Source organism: Pelodiscus sinensis, chromosome 5, assembly GCF_049634645.1.
Source record: "Pelodiscus sinensis isolate JC-2024 chromosome 5, ASM4963464v1, whole genome shotgun sequence".
Lineage (NCBI taxonomy): Eukaryota > Metazoa > Chordata > Testudines > Trionychidae > Pelodiscus > Pelodiscus sinensis.
The window spans coordinates 31445805-31464775 of NC_134715.1; the positions used below are offsets into that span (position 1 = coordinate 31445805).

The 18971-nt window shown below is 38.7% G+C and overlaps 1 protein-coding gene across 4 annotated transcripts in view; it reads left to right on the forward strand.

Annotated features, from left to right (window-relative positions):
- The window catches only part of LARP7 (La ribonucleoprotein 7, transcriptional regulator), a 36755-nt gene that overhangs the window by 10505 nt on the left and 7279 nt on the right, over nucleotides 1–18971 (forward strand). For 3 of the 4 annotated variants that reach the window (XM_075929750.1, XM_075929748.1, XM_075929751.1), the window contains exons 5-11: nucleotides 1263–1427; nucleotides 2149–2257; nucleotides 5405–5782; nucleotides 7384–7519; nucleotides 11741–11892; nucleotides 12944–13062; nucleotides 16249–16408. In XM_075929750.1, the coding sequence (XP_075785865.1) occupies nucleotides 1263–1427; nucleotides 2149–2257; nucleotides 5405–5782; nucleotides 7384–7519; nucleotides 11741–11892; nucleotides 12944–13062; nucleotides 16249–16408 (1219 nt within the window). The remainder of the gene's footprint in view (nucleotides 1–1262; nucleotides 1428–2148; nucleotides 2258–5404; nucleotides 5783–7383; nucleotides 7520–11740; nucleotides 11893–12943; nucleotides 13063–16248; nucleotides 16409–18971) is intronic. The other variant, XM_075929752.1, reaches the window with a different exon arrangement.

Here is an 18971-nt window from a genome sequence, read left to right on the forward strand (position 1 = left end):
GCACAATAGCTTGTTTTTCAGTTTAGACAGCAAGGTACAGCTCCATTTTTTTTTTTTTGAAACAATAATGAAGTCCCTGTAATGCATTTCTTTCCTGTAATGCATTTCTTTAAGGAGCTGCTTCATTACCTTATCTATAAAAAGAAACTTCCCTTAAAACTTAATTGAATTATCAAAACATATTTTTGAAGTTTAACTTTCAAAACAGGTTTTACAAAAATAACGTTAATAACTTTCTTTGCTCTACTTTTGACTTACTAGCATTGCACAATTTTTTTTTCTGGTGCTATAGATATCCCATTAAATATTTTATATAATTTTGAATTCACTGACATTTAGATTGTATCAAATCTCTAATAGAATGTGCTTCTCAGGCAGGCAGAGCCTGTATTAAGCCAATCACTTAGTGCATGTTTCTCTCTCTTTAGAAACAACGCAGTGTCTCATCACTAAGTTCTTCAGTTAAAACCTCTTTAGAAAGATAAACTTGTTAGGGGCTAAACAATGCTGACATTTCAATTTTTGTTTTTATAAGTGTTTGAAGGTGTCTCTTGTCAACTGGGGCACCCAGACGGGCTTCTTCAGAAAGGTATAGAAAGCTGTCCCTGAACTAGAAAAAGCTATTAGTTTGGACAAGCTTCTACTGTTATCAGTAAAGGGAAAGAGGCTGTCAAGCTTGTGGCATAAAATTGTGCCTATGGCCCAGGTGACTAGCTGAAAACCCCATGCATGTCATCACTTCAGATCATCAATATAGCATACAAATGCTCATCATAAAGTTTAAAAACTTACGAGTACCGGGTTTAATTTACCAATTCTTTTTGCTTGTTTGTTTGTTTGTTTTTGCATATGATCATCTAATTTTCTGAAGTCTGAGTTAACAAAAGTTAAAAGACCTTTGTGCTGTGAATAGGTTGTTTCAAGACAATGAGACTCTGCACTGGGTCAGTTCTCGTGCATTGATGTGATTGCAGGCCTGAGGTTTTGGTACAGGAAGTGAATTAATAACACATCAAATGTACTTTGTTGTTTGTACCAATGGTACAGTTTAAAGTGATATTTCCAGATGAATGCTAAAAGCCTGGTGTTACCTGTGTTGATTAACTTACTATTTATTTAGCTATTTCATTCAATAAGCATACTTGCCTAGAAATGTGAAAATATTTCCTAAATTGAGCCCTCTGAAACAATGGTAACTGAGTATAGAGGAAGGTATACATTGTACTGTTACAATAAATAACATTTTTTGTTGTTTTTTAAAGGAGCTGCTTCCCAAAAATGTTAACCACAATTGGATTGAGCGGGTATTTGGAAAATGTGGTAATGTAGTTTATGTCAGTATTCCACGTTATAAATCCTCTGGAGATCCAAAGGGATTTGCATTTGTTGAATTTGAAACAAGAGAGCAAGCAGACAAAGCTATTGAGGTATGGCCTTTTAAGACTTCCTTCCATGTCATAACAGAGTGGCAAATGTGAATGGTTTCCAGTGCTGCAAAAGGCAATAGAAGAGAAACTTAAACTTTAAATACAGGAATTCTCAGAAATAATATAATTTCAAAGTCTGGATATCACCTAAATTTGTGGGGGAGGGGGGATTAGTAACTTTTTTCAAAATCTACAAATAGCTTCTCAAACAATAAAGTTTTCTAATTCAATCAAATTAACTGGAGCAGATAAAATAAACTCTTAATATTTTCTCCTTTAATTTAATCGAGCTATGTTTAGCTCCTATTGAGCCCAGGATAAAAGCCTGTTTATGACAGCAGCAAAATGGAAACAAAATGGCCTTGCACAGTTCACTGGAAGAGGATAGTGCAGGTATTAATGGGAACTTTTTATCATTGCTTTCTTGTGTGGTCTTGAAGCTTTAGAAATAACACACCAAGAATAAAATTGACTGTTATATTAGCTTAAGGAGCTCGTAACACTGATGACTTGAAAACAAATAAACATTTAAGCAGTGCTCCTGGACCAATGATCAGAAAGAAGATGGTTACCCCCTTTGATGGATTCTTTAGAGACCGCATCTTTCTAGAATGGATGTAGAAGCAGAATCTATTTCTAGTAATTATTTATTTTTTGGGGGAGGTGAATAAATTTTAGTGTTTTTAAATATTTTGTTGATCTTAAATATTTTCTTTTTAAGTTTTTGAATAATCCCCCAGAGGAAGCACCAAGAAAGCCTGGAATGTTCCCCAGAACAGTGAAAAATAAGCCCGTTCCTGCACTGAATACAGGTGACTGCAATGTGGGGGGTATGTATCACTGTGGTGAACGGGAACAATATTTTGGGTATAATATTTTAATTCTTGAACCTTAATCTCATTTTACTGCCATTTAATCTGCTAATTCAAAACCTAATTAAAACAGAAAATTGCAACTTTTTGTATTCCCTAGCCAGTATGTGTTGAGGAAACAAAACTGGTATACAGAGATCACGCATCTCTGTTTTCAAAATTGAATTCCTGCCTCAGCCTCTTTCTTCTGTTTTGAATAGGGAAGAGAATTTTCTTTCTTGATAACCAACAAGCAACATTGCTTTCTTACAGGCAAACTGAGCTGGGTTATTAATCATTGTTTAAATGGTCACCATGAGTTCCAGTCAATTTGTCACATATTGCATAAAAACATTTAGTACTAAAGAGAAGGGTATAAATTTGGGTGGGCAAACCTTTTGCCCCCAGGGTTACATTAAGGTATGGAAATTGTATAGAGAGTCATGAATGCTCACCAGATTGGGGTTGGAGTGTGTAAGAGGGTGAGGGCTCTGGGGTGGGCTGGGATCGAGGACTTTGGAAGGCAGGAGGGGGTGGTCAGGGCTGGGATGGAGAGGTTGGAGTGCAGGAGGGCCCACTTACCTCAAGTAGCTCCTGAAAGCATTGGCACATTTCCCCACACATGCACTCTGGGCTCCTGTGGAGAGTTGCTGGCAGCTGGCTCTGTGTGCTAACCTGTCCACAGGCACAACTCTTGTGCCTCCTATTGGCTACAATTGCCAACCAGTAGGAGTTGTGGGGGCAGTGCTTGGAGCAGAGTTAGTGTGCAGAGTCACTTGGCTACTCCTACATGTAGGAACCAGAGCAGAACCACTGCATCTGCAGAGCAGCGTAAGCCCCTGACCCAACTCCCAAGAAGGAACTTGAGGGCTGGATTAAAATGGCTGACGGGCCATATGAGTCCTTAATTCACCCATCTCTGGTATAAATGATGATGATAAAATTACATGTAAAGATTGTTAAAGCTGCTAAAACCAATGTGTGACCACCTAGCAGGTCTTGGATGGCACCAATATGGCTTTTCTTTCTACCTACCTACCTACCAACCAACCACACTTATTAGCTATATTCCTTTAGACTCAGAGACATTTACCAGAATTTTACTGTCTGAATATTTCACTGAGGATCTTTCAGTCTTGATGTCTTGAGTGCCTCTGAGCAGGGCAGAAACATAGGAAAATTGTAAAAAGGAAAGCCATGCAGTGTGCATGAACAATGGTTCTGTAAATTATCTGTAGATTAATAGCATTTTCAAGGAACATAATTATTGTTTCCATTGACTTGTTCAGCTCATTTTTATCTTGTTTTTGATGGAGGAGTTTCACTTTGTTTCTTGAGGCCCCTTCCATTCACACAGTTTTCCCATTGCATCCATCATTTTTCTGGCTAATGACTGACTACTCCTTTATTAACAAGGATTTGATATATACAAATTGTGATAGATTCAGTCTGATCATAAAAACCTTTATGACATGAATTTATCAAAGGTTATGTTCCTCAATAGACCACATAATTTACATCAGTCTGCTTTCCTATTTACTTGTCCATTCTACCTTAGTAACAACTCTTCTCCTCTTCTCTTTCCTTCCGACCTCCAAAACCAGCCAATTCCAGGGAATGTTGTAATGACATACAAATTAGAAAGTGGCGCAGGAATTTACCTCCTGCCCTTTTTAGGTACTCTTGATTCTCCTGCAAACCCAACAGGAAGCATTCCAAGAAATTTATTCTCAATCTTCAACTAAAAGACCATGGCCCCCCTCTATATTGGGAGATTCTAGCAAAAGCCCCTCTGTACTTTTAGCTCATCTCTCTAAAACAGTGTTTCTTAAACTGTGTTCTGCGGCACACTGATGTGCCACAAGGCAGTCAGAGGTGTGCTGAGGAGAACAAGAGAGTTCAAAATGGCCTCTCTTAAAGGGGCACGTGACCTTTTTTTTTTTTGCTCAATAACTTCCCCTCCTCCATCCCCCCCCTTTTTTTCCCTCAACAAAAAAATCCTTGGTGTTCCTCATAAAAAAAATTGTTTGGTGTTCCTCGATCTTAAAAAGTTTAAGAAACACTGCTCTAAAATAACCAACAAAGACCTTTGGGACAATCCTTGTCTCTTTTCAGTATAGGCAGTCCCCGGGTTACATACAAGATAGGAATTGTAGGTTTGTTCTTGAATTTGTACGTAAGTCGGAACTGGTACATATTGTACCCTAAGTGTCCCCGATTCAGCCGCTGCTGAAACTGACCAGCAGCTGACGACAGGAAGCCCGAGGCAGAGCTACTTTGCCCCGGGCTTCCTGTAGTCAGCCGCTGGTCAGTTTCAGCAGCGGCTGACTTGGGGATGCCTGGGGCAGAGCAGCTGGGGTGCTGCTGGGTTGGTCCAGTAGCGCTGCACCTCGGCGCTGTGGGACCAACCCGGCAGCCCCCCAGCTGCTCTACCCCAGGCGTCGGCAAGAAAAGCCTGGTCTGCTGGCAGGTGGGGGCGCACTAGCTGCGCCCCCCCCCCCCCCCAGCAGACCCGGGAGACGCGGAGCGGCTTTTCTCGCCGCAGAGGATGCGGTCCCGCTGCCTACGTCCTCCGCAGCGAGAAAAGCCTGGTCTGCTGGGGGTGGGGGGGGGGGCACTAGCTGCGCTCCCCTCCCCCCCCCCCCAGCAGACCAGGGAGACGCGGAGCGGCTTTTCTCGCCATGGAGGACGTGGGCGGCGGGACTGCGGCGCGTCTTGGAGTCCCGCCGCCCGCGTCTCCCTGGTCTGCTGGGGGGGGGGGGGGCGCTAGCTCTACGTCTCCCTGGTCTGCTGGGGGGAAGTGCCCCCCGCGCCGCCGGAGGCGGTGACAGTTAGGGAGGCACCCCGCACTAGCTGCGCCCCCCCCGTTTGTAACTAGGGGTCCAACTTAAGTCGGATTGACGTAACCCGGGGACTGCCTGTAATTGCAAAGATGTCTTTTGAGATGATCCCCATCCCAATTTTCCCAGGAGCAGAAAACTGATCTTAAGGCTCCAACTCTGAGCTCTTCATATGAGGACATATTGTGGTACCTTGATGCAGTTAAGCTTACTCATCTAATCTGAACTTTAGTCAGAAATGGCAATTATTGACAAAGTTTTAAATCTGTTGTTTTGCTTTATACAGAAGAGAAAAAGAAGAAGAAAAAGAAAAAATCAAAAATGAAGAAAGAGAGCAGCATACAGGCAGTTGCAGAAATCAAAGAATCACACATGGACACTACTGCAGAACAAATAAGCAAGTCAAAGAGACACAGAACAACATCTGCTGAGTGCTTGGAAATAGAAGTATCTGGAGTCCAGAAACAGCCTTCTAAGAAAGAGAAAAAAAAATGGGAAAGAACAGAAAGCTCAGAGTTAACTGAGGAAAGCAGAGTAGGGAAGAGGAAAAGAAGCAGCTCTGGAGATGCAGAGGCATTAAGTGCAAAGATTAAGAAAACTGCTCAAAAAGATGATGTCCATTCTATAAAAGAAGAAACGACAGAAGCTCAGAAGGATTCCAAAGGTAAAAATATTACTGAATTTTGTGCCTATTTATTTTCTTTTATCTGCATAGAAGCAAAATTAAATCAAGATGGATTGTGGTAATCTTCCAGAGATTATGAAAAGTAGGTTTGCAGAAAGAGGAGAAAGTGGAAATGGGGAAAGATCGGGAGCCAAAAAGAATTTCCTTCTCAGTGTTAGAAATTGTATTGCTGGAGACTTCTTTTCAAAACTAGAAATAAGAGTGATACAAAATATCAAAATTGCATGTGAAAATAAGACTTTGTGGTTAGAAGTTAAAATCAGAGGGCTAATCACCTGAACCACAACATCTTAATATAGGGAAAGAGTTGATATCCACACTTAGGTCAAAAATTATTGAGAACACCATTTTCTTAAGAATAAAAATAATAAAATCCTAGAAATGGCAGAGACCCCTTGAAGCCATTGAGTCCACACACTGTGGCAGCCAGCTCTATATAAAATGGGAGCGGAGAAAGGATTTTAGTTTAGTTTGGAAGTGAAAACTAGTTGGGTGAGTATTTTGGCAGGAGTGATAAAATCACTTTTGTTCTAGTTCATTTTTTGTCGAGGTCCAAATTTGTTGGCAAATGTATAATCAAGGCCCAGTGTTCCCTGTAAGCTGTGTGCTTGGGTAGCCACCCAGGAGAAATGCAAATGGTATACATCTGATTAGCAGCATGCCCACAGCCATCAGCAGCTGGAAGCATGTTTCTACTGGTGGTGCACATCTACACATGCCTTGCTGCACTTAACAAAATTTATTTCGCACATGGATGGAAAAAAATTAGAGGGAACACTGCTCCAGACTCCTGAAAAGATAAATAGATTTTGGGGTCTGTTCAACAGCGTCTGGCCTTCCAAATTTGGTCTGCAGACTACCTATTGACTACCCCTGCTTTTCATTGACAGGAAACAATTTATGAGAAATAGACTAGCGGCTCATGCTCCTAATGAGGGGGAAAAAGTAGGGAGACAACTATTATTGAAAATCTACTAATGAGTTTATCCTATTTACAGAGTTGGAGATGGGTTTTATGTGAACTAGAAGAGGTGTGGAGAAGAAAAAATGCTGCATTATAGAGTTGATTAAAAGAGAATTAAGAATCTAAAATGAACGAAGCAATAGAGTGCAGAATCTTTTCAGTTTTGTAAAGGTTAAGCAGAAAACTCAGTGCTCAGTGGAAAAAGGAGTATGAAGGGTTGGGGATGAAACAGAGTAGAGAGCAAATAATCTAAACCAGACAACATTGCATTCTGCATTGTTGTTCATCTTCGTTGACAGAGAAACTGGGAGAGCTCTGATACAAATTAACATTAACAGAGGATCAAAGATGCTGAGGAGATAGATGGTTGACTTGTGTGGGAGTTTGTACCTGTCTACTTTTAATGTGCTACAGAAATTAGAAAGGACCACCTTTTTTTCACTGTGACATTAACTGGAAAAATTCATACTGAAAAAATGACACAAATGTAAAAATGTTGTCTCGTCAGTGCTTCTTATAGTATAGTAAATGAAGGGACATGCCATTTCAATTATGTTTTTTGCTAAATATGATCTATCCAAGTCATACTTACTTATTTTGGTTGTTCTTCATATAGAAGTTACTTCACAAGAGGAAAAAGATGGTGATAAGAAAGATACAACCCTTTCAAAATCAAAAAGGAAGCATAAGAAAAAGCACAAAGAAAGGCACAAGATGGGAGAGGAGGTCATTCCATTGAGAGTACTTTCAAAGTATGTTATGACACCAACTAATATATAGCATTTAAGTGTTTCTGAAGTTTAATTTTTGTGCTAATGAATTATCCTAATCAGTCGCGATAAGCTCTCAGTCAACATTATTTCAAGTTAATGTATGTATGTTATCTTAAGACAGCTGTTTTAGGAGTAGTGATGTACACAGAAACCTGATGGCATTGTAGCAAGTAACTTAGTTAGAATCAAGTTGATATCTACCAGGGATCAAGATGAACCCGTTTTAGCCATTTTGTAAGAATCTCATTGACCAATTGGATACTGAATGCTGGGTGTGTATTTTGATAGCTTTGTTATTTACTTATTTATCCATGTGGACTTTGTGTGGGAATAGGTAATGTTTTCAAATATTTTAAATGTGTGTTTGGGAAACTTGATATAGCTTTAATCCTTGACTAGCAATAAGTTGAGTCTTGTGTGGTGAAGTGTTAATTGATGCTTTTTAACCGTGTAAGAGTTGTGGATAACTGTGTTGAGTCTTCTTTCTAGCAGCCCAAGATCCAAAATTGAACAAGTGAACATACTAAATTAATCCCCAGAAACAGAAGTTTATAAGCAGGATCATTTACTTCAGTTTTATAAAATAATGCTTTCATGTTGTCACTGAATCAAATCAAATTAAAAATAACTGCATGATGAAAATCACAAGTTTTTAAAGTTTTACATACTTTTTATTAAATAAATACTGCCAACCTATGAAATTGCATGTTGAATACAAAGTTTCCTTCACTAACATGTCCAGCGTTACATGTCTTACAGTCCATCACCATTGCTAAAGTGCAATTCCAGCTTTTACACAACAGAGTTGCATGTTAGCAACAGTAGTGGCCTGCAAGATAAAAGAACTACAGTTTAGATATTTTACAAGAGAATTTGCAGCAAAATTCAAGTGTATTTAAATAAAAAACTGCAAAATGTGTTGTTGAAACAGAGTCTCATTATGTAGTTATATTTAGTAATTTTTAAAAAATTGTATCATACAAAATTGCTGTTCATTCACCTTTATAATATGTAGTATTACAAAAAATTAACTGAGTTTATTTACATTTCTTCTAAGATTCTTTATATACAACAGCTCATTAGATTTGATCTCTCTCATCTCATTGGACTTAACAGCTTGTCTTGTTGCTCTGTGTGGTTCTGTATACTATCTGGAAAATACAAATAGTGCTGTACTATCAGTCAGTTACAAACACAGTTTCTGGAGGGCTCCCAGTTTTGAATTTTGCTTCTGTTTGATCATTCTTTTCTGCTGTGTAATTGTTCTACCAGTGAGCAATTAGGATTCACCACAACTAAAACATGGAAGCACTTACTTTTTCAAGCATCCAGCAAGTACTTCCATGTTAAAGTAGAGGGGGTCCTTTTCAACATAGCTTATTCAGTGGTGCTGAGTACTTGTGCTGAGCATAAATTGTATGTTTAACTATTTTTTGAGTGAGGGGCAGGAGAGGGAGAAAATAGGGTACCTGTTATGAGGGAATCTATCCCTCTGTGTGTGTGTATGGGGGGGGAGAGGATGAGAGATGCATTAGTGTTGTAGAGAAAACTGGAGCATTGACTGCTTCCTGCCCCCAGAGAATTTCATATTTGTCATGATGGATTCAGTTTCTAAAGAGCACTTACCTCATACAGGCAGGATTTCTCCTTTAGAGTATATTTTAAATTGCTATGTTGGGTATTTGTTTAGTTCATATATTTAGAGTGCTGTGATGCTTTTGCTACAGACCAACTACAAGTACTGCTAAGGTCTTGTCCTCTTAGTTTCCACATCAAATGTATTCTGTAGAAAGGGGAATTTTGTTCAGTGTCGATGTTCTCCAGTTGAAAAATCAGGATTCACCATCACTAAAACATGGAAGCACTTACTTTTTCAGGAGCAAAGCAAGTACTTCCACATTAAAGTAGTGGGGGTCCTTTAATGTGAGACTGCAAACTTCTTTTGTGCCCTTTTTCTGTAAAATATACATATAATAAGATTGTTAATATTAGAGAGCACATACATTAAGAGCATTTTCTAATAGTGTAATATAAAATGTAAATTTTCAAACAAAAATTGGCATTTTAAAAGACAGCAGACTTGTTAGCATTTATTACTTCTTTACATATTTTAGTTTGCTTTCTGAGGTGTGATCAGATATTCTGGAATCCACCACCACTGAAACATGGAAGCACTTACTTTTTCTAGGCAGCAGGTACCTCCATGTTAAAGCAAAGGGAGTCCTTTAAAAGTTTTCATTAAACATATGATGTACTATTGTATAATAGATTTTACACAGTAGATAAACATAATTTCCTATTTTTCCTCATTTAATTTTAGTTCCTTTTGCTGGTCAAAAAATCCTGTTCGAAGAGTCAAGGTTCCTTTGTCCATAGGGCTTTCCAGAACTGTGATCAGGATTCACCTCTACTAAAACATGGAAGCACTTACTTTTTATAGTCACAGAAAGCACCTCCATGTTAAAGTAGAAGGGGTCCATGTAAGCAGTACTTTGCACTGTTTGCTATCCTTTTCCACTAGTTCAGTAACCTGTACACCAAATATAACAAAAGAATATAACATTTTTGTTAATTATTGCATAGTAGAAATACTCAGAAGAAAATTATAAACATTTAAATACTTGCCTGGCTCTTTCCCCATGATCTTCTCTTCCTTTTCAGTCAAGTTAAAACAGGAGTGCCTCCTCAGGCTCCTATTTATACTATATCTTACTACAGAGTGGTTGTTGCCTTTTTATCTCAAAGAATCATTACATGGCTCTTTTGTTATTTTAATGTCTTTGCTCTGTGAGAATGTATGATCCTGGGTGAGTCTAGATGCTTTTTTGAAGTATACAGTTGTCAATGTTAACAGCTAAAACCATTACCACAAGATATCCTCCTCTTTAAAAATCCCCTATCAGCTTGTTTGATAGCACAGATTAGGGTAACAATGAGTCGTTCTCACAGTGGCACTATAGGCATTGTGTTTCTATGGAGCAAAGCTCTAGCTGTTTACAGAAACATCTCCATGTTAAATGTATGTAAATATATAAATTGCTTCCATGCAGTGCAATTTTTTTTAAAGTCCAATGCATTTGAATAGTAAGGAATGTTCTTATCTCTGTAGGATTTTTGGTGAGTTTAACCAATTGTTGGTTTTTAATCAGTGAACCTTCTAGAGGAAAATGACTAATTTTTAATGTTGTACCACTAAAGGGGGTTCAGTGAACTCATCAGTACTGAATTAGAGTCCATGTTCTGTGTAATTCCAGATCCAAATATGTCTGATTTACCAAAGTATTCAGAATGCCAAATGCACTACACTTTCTTCAGAAAGCAATCTCCTTTAATTTGTTAGGGTTTTTTTGTTGTCATCCCCTCAATTTATTTAGGCCATTTAGTAGACAAAGTGGTCATTTTGGCAAATAATCACCAGATCCTAGGCAATTTGATAAAAAGATGGGATACCATTAAGCACAACAGGGGAGATCCTCAGTTGGTGTATATTGCCACAGCTCCTATTTAAACGAACTGTGGAACTGCTCCATAATGTCAGCTATGTTTTGTGTATTTTATTTGCAAGTCATTTTGACTCTGTCACCCTTCTTTTGCATCCCTCCCCTGGCTCCCCCTTTTCCAAAGTATCCAACTTCAGGTGCTTGTCTTCATTTTCAAGACCCATTGCAGCCTATCCTCACACTATAATTGCTATCAGGATGTTGACTTTCACTTCCAATCTGTCCTTGATTGCCCACTTGTAAAATTTTCAAACAAGCACCTTTATGTTTTTACATGCTGTGCTTTGTGAGTGGGAGGCACTCCCCAAAAACATCTCCAAAGCTACCTCATTATCCTCCTTCAAAACCTACTTCAATACTTTGCTTTTTCATTATACCTACAAAATCTTGGGAACAATTAGGCTCTGGGTACACCGAGACTACTGCCTATCATAGTGACCAATATTGTCTTGTGCAATCCCATCTGTCTCTCTCTGTTGTCTCTTGTCCTATACTTAGATTAATAGGGTGGGGGAAGAGACTACCTTTTTCGTTGTTTGTAGCACCTAGCACAGCAGAGTTCTGATCCATGACTAGACCTCCCAGACTCTGAATAAGTGATTATTTTTGTCTTTGTGTTTGTAATGGCTTTTTTTTTAAGTCTGTGAATATTTTTGCACAAGTATTGATATTTTTATTCTTAAATCTTTGTCTTACGTAGGAATGAATGGCTGGATCTGAAACAAGAATATTTGGCCCTTCAAAAAGCCAGCATGGCTTCCTTAAAGAAAACAATGTCCCAAATCAAATCTGAGTGTGTAGAGAAGATGGAAACAGACAGTGGTATACAAAAGTGTCTTCAAACAAAAAAATGTAAATGTTATGATACTTTTATAGTGTATGTTTTATGATGATTTTTTTAATGCAGGTGGTGGTCCTTAGTTTGATATTAAAATAGATCAATGTCAAAATAGTTCTACAATGTGCCAACATCTCTGGAAGGAAAATGCCAAATGAAGTAAAGCATTTACAACACTTTATGTTAAAGGAGCTGTGTCATGTCAAATAAATTGTATTTACATAGATTGTTTTGCTGAATTATGTGAATAATCAAATTATTTAGAAAATAATCCAAGATTACTAAATGATTTTTGGCACTGAGACATTTATTTTCATTTATTAACGATATTTCATAGTGAAGTAACACATGTATTGCATAGTTTCCATTTAAGGCTTGTCTACAGAAACAATGCCACCATGTTAACCAAAACCATGTTTCAACCCAGTTCTTTACAGTGCTATGCTAGCAAGGTTTCTGTAGCCAGTATAGATGGAGTAAACACTATGGTTTACAAAACTCTTGGAATAAGGCAGAAATCGATTTGGGTATGATTCACCTTGTTTGTTTACTAAAGTACAGTATTTGTACCTATTAACTCACAAGAGCTATGCTGAAATCTTTTCCCAGCAATAATAAAGAAGGTGCCTTATGTTGTTACTGAGTTGCATTGGATCCACTGAATTTCTTTTCACAGACTTCTAGCCTAGGAGCACCAAACCTTTTTTAACACTCTGCACCTCAAACTCTGGAATGATTCTGAAAAGATCCTTACAATTAGTTCAGTAACTTAAGTATTCTTACCACAAGTTTCAGAGAGGTGGCTGGGTCTGTTTCAGCAAAAAATATTTGTTAGGGTATAAGCTTTTGAAATTTGTTAGTCTTTAAGGTGCTGCCAGATTCCTTGTTATTTTTACCGTATTTGAACTTGAAACTGCAAAAGGCCTTTTGTTCAGGAGGACTTTGTTCATTATGCCACCTCCTGGTATTATCACTTTGGTTTTGTGATTTTTGTGGTTATCTTGTGTTTTGTCAAGTTAATACATGAGAAATTTCATTATCCTCTTTTCCTCTTTAAATTAACAGCCACCAGTGAAGACTCTGGCCCCCCTGAGAAAACCAACACAATGGGACCTCAGTTTGTGAGTGGAGTAATTGTCAAGATCATTAGCACTGAACCCCTACAAGGCAGGAAACACATCAAGGTAATGCCTTTGTAACCTCAGGGCAGCCATTACTCTTTCCCTTTACCACCCAGAAAATGATACACTGTGGAATGCCAAAAACTCATATTGAATTCCTATCTGGCAACTAGCTGTATATATATTTCTGAATAGTACCCATTAATGGAAGATTTCATTGAAGTAGAACCAGGTTTAGAAAACCTATTTTAAAATCAGTTAGTTAGAGGAACAAGCTCTTCCAGAGAAATCAAGTTTACCGTAAAAGTAAGTTTTATAAAAACAAATTGACTTTTTATTGGGCGTGAGTCATTTTTTCCTCTTAATCACAAACTCTGGCTGATCCATTCTTGCAATGTCAGTATGACAAACATCATTTGAATTCTGTATTGTTAAGAAAACAAAATGTAACTGGTAAGCCGTAGTTACTTCATATAAAGGGAAAATGGGTGATAGTTTAATATTTAAAATAATGTACAGTACCAATAATTTTTTTCCTGAAACTTTTGTTTAGATGAACAAACCTTACTAAATTAATAGGAACTTAGGACCAATTAAGTGTTCCCTCACTGAAAGAGTCATTCTAAAATATTCCCCAAGTGACTCTCAATTATTATAAAAATGCTATTTATGTTGCATTTATGGTTATATGGTTTTTGATAAATGAAATAACATATAACTGTCACTTATTTTTGTGATCATCAGATTTGTTTTTCAGACTTTGTTTACAGAAAACTTAATATAAGTATGCAGTGCTGTGAGGTGATATAGAGGACCAACTTTTCTTAATGATTTGCAATCTGCAGCTAATGCAGTTTTGGTTGAAATGAGAGAGTAAATCAAAGGTCTCAAATTCATGGCCCAAGAATTTTCACAATCCAGCCCTGGAGTGTCTATGGCGGAGGGGATGTTGCAGGAGTATCCCTACCCGCCCCTATTCCCCTGCTGAGGAGGAGGGGGTTAGTGCAGGGTGGCAGAAGGGGTCCGGCTTCCTGCACTCACCGTGGTAGCTGGAACTGCAGGGAAGCAGAGCGCCCTGAAATAAATGGAGACATGAACTTGTGCATTGGGAAAACACAGAAACGGAGTTCCAGTGGTCATTTTAATCACTTGCCTCTAATTTATATAGGAAATATCCATTTCAGAAACCACTGGCACAGTAAGATATGACATTTTAGTGTCATTTAAGATCATTATGGCAATGAGAGAACTATTTCAGTGCTGTTCTTGCAAAGACTTATGCAGTTGTTTAAGTGTTCAATCTTGTGAATAATACAATTGAAGTCAGGGTGGCTGTTCATAAGTGCCTAAACTTCAGCGTGTGCATAAATTTTTGCGAGATTGAGGCCATGTATCTCTTACTGAAAACAAATTGGTGATGTGCTTTCAGCTGAATTTGTCACTTACCTATTTGGGTGTTCATAAGCAGCTATCTAAGTGTCTGATGTCCTCCACCCTCCTACTCATCACTAGTAATATCTAAGTGCTATTCATCGTTTGTCTTCTCTACATGTTCTGTTGTCCTGGCATTTGTATTACTACGTGATGTAGGATAGTCAAAGGGATAATGAAGTTTTGTTTTGTTTGTGGCGAAGAAATCAAATTGTTAGATTCTGGTATTTTCAGATATATATTATGCACATAAGGCAAGTAATTGGATTTAATGTTTAATAATGAATAAACAAATGGAAAAATTTCAGGGGGAAAAGAGGATTGAATATATGAATAACAGTAGAATTTCACTCCCCATCTTAACAATGGAGTCATAAGCAGGGAAAACATAACATTTTACATGATATTATACAAAATTATTATTATGTTTGGCTTATTGTAAGAAATTGTGGAAATATTCTGTTGCTGGTCTGGCGACCTCTATTTTAAATCTAGGTTTCCCAATACATTCTCAACAGATACATACAAAATATTTTTGCTAGCTTATTGCATATATTTGAAATGTAACATTATTGCTTAAACATTTCACATTTTCTTACCAAAATGTTGTCATTTTGTGCAACTGAGCGGAGGCACTTTTCAAAGATCTACCAATAAACAAAAATTTATCTCTTCTTGGCCTCTTGAAAGCTAAGATCAAGTGTAGTGTCTTTTCCTATACTATTAATTTTGGCAGTCTGCTTACTTTTCTGTGGAAACACTATTGTGGGGATTCAAGACTGAGGTGGTGAAAAGCTTTTATTTGGACCACATGTGGTCTTTGCAAATGGAGGTGTCTGGGAGGTTTTAGGATTCTGCCTTGTAGCTGGAGGGTTAAAAATAGTGCCTAATTGTTGTATAGAAACATTTTACTTGAAGTACCTGCTGTGAGTGAAATTGACTAGGAATGAGTGATCCAAGTTAATTTCCCTCACAGCAAGTATCACAGGTAAAGTATTTGATTGAAAGAGTGTTTGTGTGATTCTTCCTTCTTCAGCTGCTGGTGTCACTTTTTATACCAACTGACCTCTGCTTGAAAACTAACTCCAGTATCCACTGTAAAAAGCCAGTAGTCCTGTGGCATCTTAGAGACTAAAAAAAGTGTGTGTGTGTGTGTGTGTGTGTGTGTGTGTGTGTGTGTGTGTGTGTGTGTGTGTGTGTGTGTATCTCTAGCTCTATCTATATATAGTATCATGAGCTTTCATGGGCAAAACCCACTTCTTCAGATGAGATGACCTTGCGTGCACCATGTTATGATTTTCTAACTTGTTCACCATTCTTGAGCTTTTTCTTTTCTTTCTCCACAGTCCTAACCTTAAATAAAATATTTGGGTGTCGAATTAAATATTTTTGTTGGACTAACCTATGAAATGGAAATGCTATTACATTTCACAATTCTTCTGCAGTCATTCCTCCTAATGACTGTAAAGAAAATCAAGAGTTAGATGTTGAATGGATTCATAATAGATATAGCTTGAGTTTGGAGTCTTAGAACACACATTACTGCGGTAAATTATGTAATTCTCCAATCTAGTAAAAATTGACTAATCATAGATTTTCTTCTGAAAAATTAATGTTAGCCAGAAATTATTTGACATCAGATTCATTTATTAATGTAACAAAGTTCCATTTCACTTCCTTGTAACTGACTTTAGAGAATATTTCCCATATTTTTGCTCCTTTGTTATGCACCTTGGATTTTCACATGACAGTATTTGACAATACTGCTTGTTTGTTTGTTTTTTCTGACTAATTTGTCTGAGTAATTTTGTGCCACAGGATACTCTGGCAACGATAGCTGATGTTGCTTATGTTGACATGTTGGAAGGAGACACAGAGTGTCATGTTCGGTTTAAAACTCCTGAAGATGCACAGATTGTAATGAAAGCACACAAAGAAATTCAGATTAAAAACAACTGGAAACTTGAGATACTAACTGGTAAGATGTTTGTTAAAATGTATGCAAGGTAGGCAGCTCCTAAGCGCTAAGAGTAAGACTCTTGCTGCATTTTAAGAATATTGCTGTATTGTGTGTGAATTACAGAAGCAATATTTTGGTTTTATAACATTCCTTCTTGTCACTGTTTTCCCTTTTGTACAAAAACTAAAGCGTCAAAACTTCAGACATTCTATGTCACTTTTTTCTTTAGTCTGAGTCAAATGTGGTGTTATTTTTAATTAGTTATCTTAATCAGACCATATAACTTTATTCTCACAAAGTTGGTAATTTGACTTTACATAATTTTAACTAGCAGATGGCTTTTTGGTTTCAGCAACTGTGGACTTTTGTCACTTCAGTGAACCATTGTGCTATTCTTATGCTAACTATACATCCCAATTTTTTCCGGGACTATCACGAATTTAAATACTCTGACCTTGTGCCCTATCAAGTAGTCAAATGTCCCAGAAAGCCTCCTGGACTTTCACTACTTGATGGAGACACTGACTTGTGGGGAAGAGTGACTAATGGTGCCGTACCATTGATCCTCGGGTGGCACAGCAGCTTCCTTACCCTCCCCGCTCGCAGGGCGCATAGGGCAGCCAGGCTGGCTTCTGGTGGTGTGCGGTTCCTCCCTCTCCCCTCATAATTACAACATGATGGTGAAAGGCAATAGTGTGCCCCTACGACATTTGGAATAATGAATTTTAGGAAATTTGACTAGACTAGTTGACTACACAGGTATAGCTAGTTAAAATGATAAAACTGGCTTTATTTGGATGATTATACTGGTATAAAGATGCAGCATAGCTTACTTCAGTTAGGGGAAGTGGAGCACCTTTTCACCCTAAATATGTCCTCATTAGGCCTTTTACTAGTATAACTCTGGACTTGTGTACAGATGGAGTTATTCTGGAATAGCTATTCTGCTTTAAATTCATTCTGCTTTAATCTGCAGTAATTTTAATATGTGAGAAAGCTCTTTGTCAGTGATTTAAAACCAACCAGCTACCTAATCTGCATAGTTAGGCTAGTAAAACTTCAAAGTGTAGACCAGCCTTTAGGTAAAACCCCAAATGACTAAAGATCAGAAGGAAATAGAAACTACTCACCTGCAATAATTAAGACTGCACCAAAAAAGGATAAGTCCGTAAATACAAATATTTTTACCACAAACCAATAATGGATCCTCAAACTGTGGCCTTGATCCAATGTTTTGATCTGCATAGATTCAGCAGTCCATTCAGTTGATTGCAATGCTGGATCAGGGACTTATTATTAGTAGAGAGCCTTAACCTGTCTTACAGTGATAGGTCAAGGATATCACTCTGTCTTAATGAAGAGACAGATGTCTTGATTACAGCCTATAAATATCTACCTGGGGGAACAAATCTTTAATAACTGGCTCTTCAGTCTAGCAGCGAAAGGGTATAAAGTGAGACACATTCAGATTGGAAACAAACATCACATTTTTGACAGTGTAATTAATGATTGGAACAACTTACCAAAGGTCATGGTTGGTTTTCCATTACTGACCATTTAAAATCAAGATTGGATGTTTTTCTAGAAGATATACTATGGTAACTATTTGGGGAAAGTTTTGAGGCCTGGCTTATACTGGAGGCCAGACTACGTGATCATAATGGTCCCTTCTGGTCTTGGCATCTAAGGGTATAGCCACACTTAAACCACTATGTAGTGCTTCAGTGTAGACCAAGGATGGGGAACCTGTGGCCCACCAAACAATTTCATCTGGCTTTCGGAGGCTTCCGCAGCCGTGAAATGCTTGTATGTGTGTGTCCATCCGTCCATCCCCCTGGGGCCACTTAAAACTTTCCCCAGCCTCCCCTGCAGCGTGGGCTGGATACTTCTGGTTCCTCTCCTGCACATGGGAGAGGCGCCCACAGGAGATCTGGAAGGAGGGAGAAGCTTCACGTGGTGGAGCCCTCCTGCATTTCAGTGAAGTGATAGCAAAAAATAGGCTGCAGCTGCAGAGGCTACCAGCAAAACTCCTTTTGCTGTGAGCAGGCCTGCGTGGGACTAGAGGAGAGGGAAGGGATGCATTCCCAGAGTGGGAGGGAGGGGAAGCCCCTAAGCCCTTTTCCTGCATGGTGCACCTTTTGGAAGGAAGGGGGAGAGGCCAGAGCGAAGCCCTTCCCTGAATAGGTTAGCTAGCCTCTGGCAGACTGGAGCCTTAATAGTTAAGGAGGCATGTGGGACTGGAGGGAAGTGGGGGGGGAATACCTTGCAGGAGTGAAAGGGAAGAGAATCCATCACAGCCCCTTCCCTGCATGGGTTGCCTTTAGCGAGGAAGGGGTGGGAACATCTGGGCAAGCCCCAGAACTGCTTCCTTGCAATAGGCTGGCTGCAGCAAGGAGCAGTGCCTGACACCCTTAGCTAGCCACACGGGGCCAGCAATGCCTCCTTAACAGTTAAGAAGGCATGCGGGACCTGAGGAAAAGGGGTGACCACAGCTAGGCAACCTCCAGAACCCATTCCCAGCATGGGGAGCTGAGAAAAGGGAGGAAGGGGGTGCTACAGCTGGGCAAGCCCCAGAGGCTTT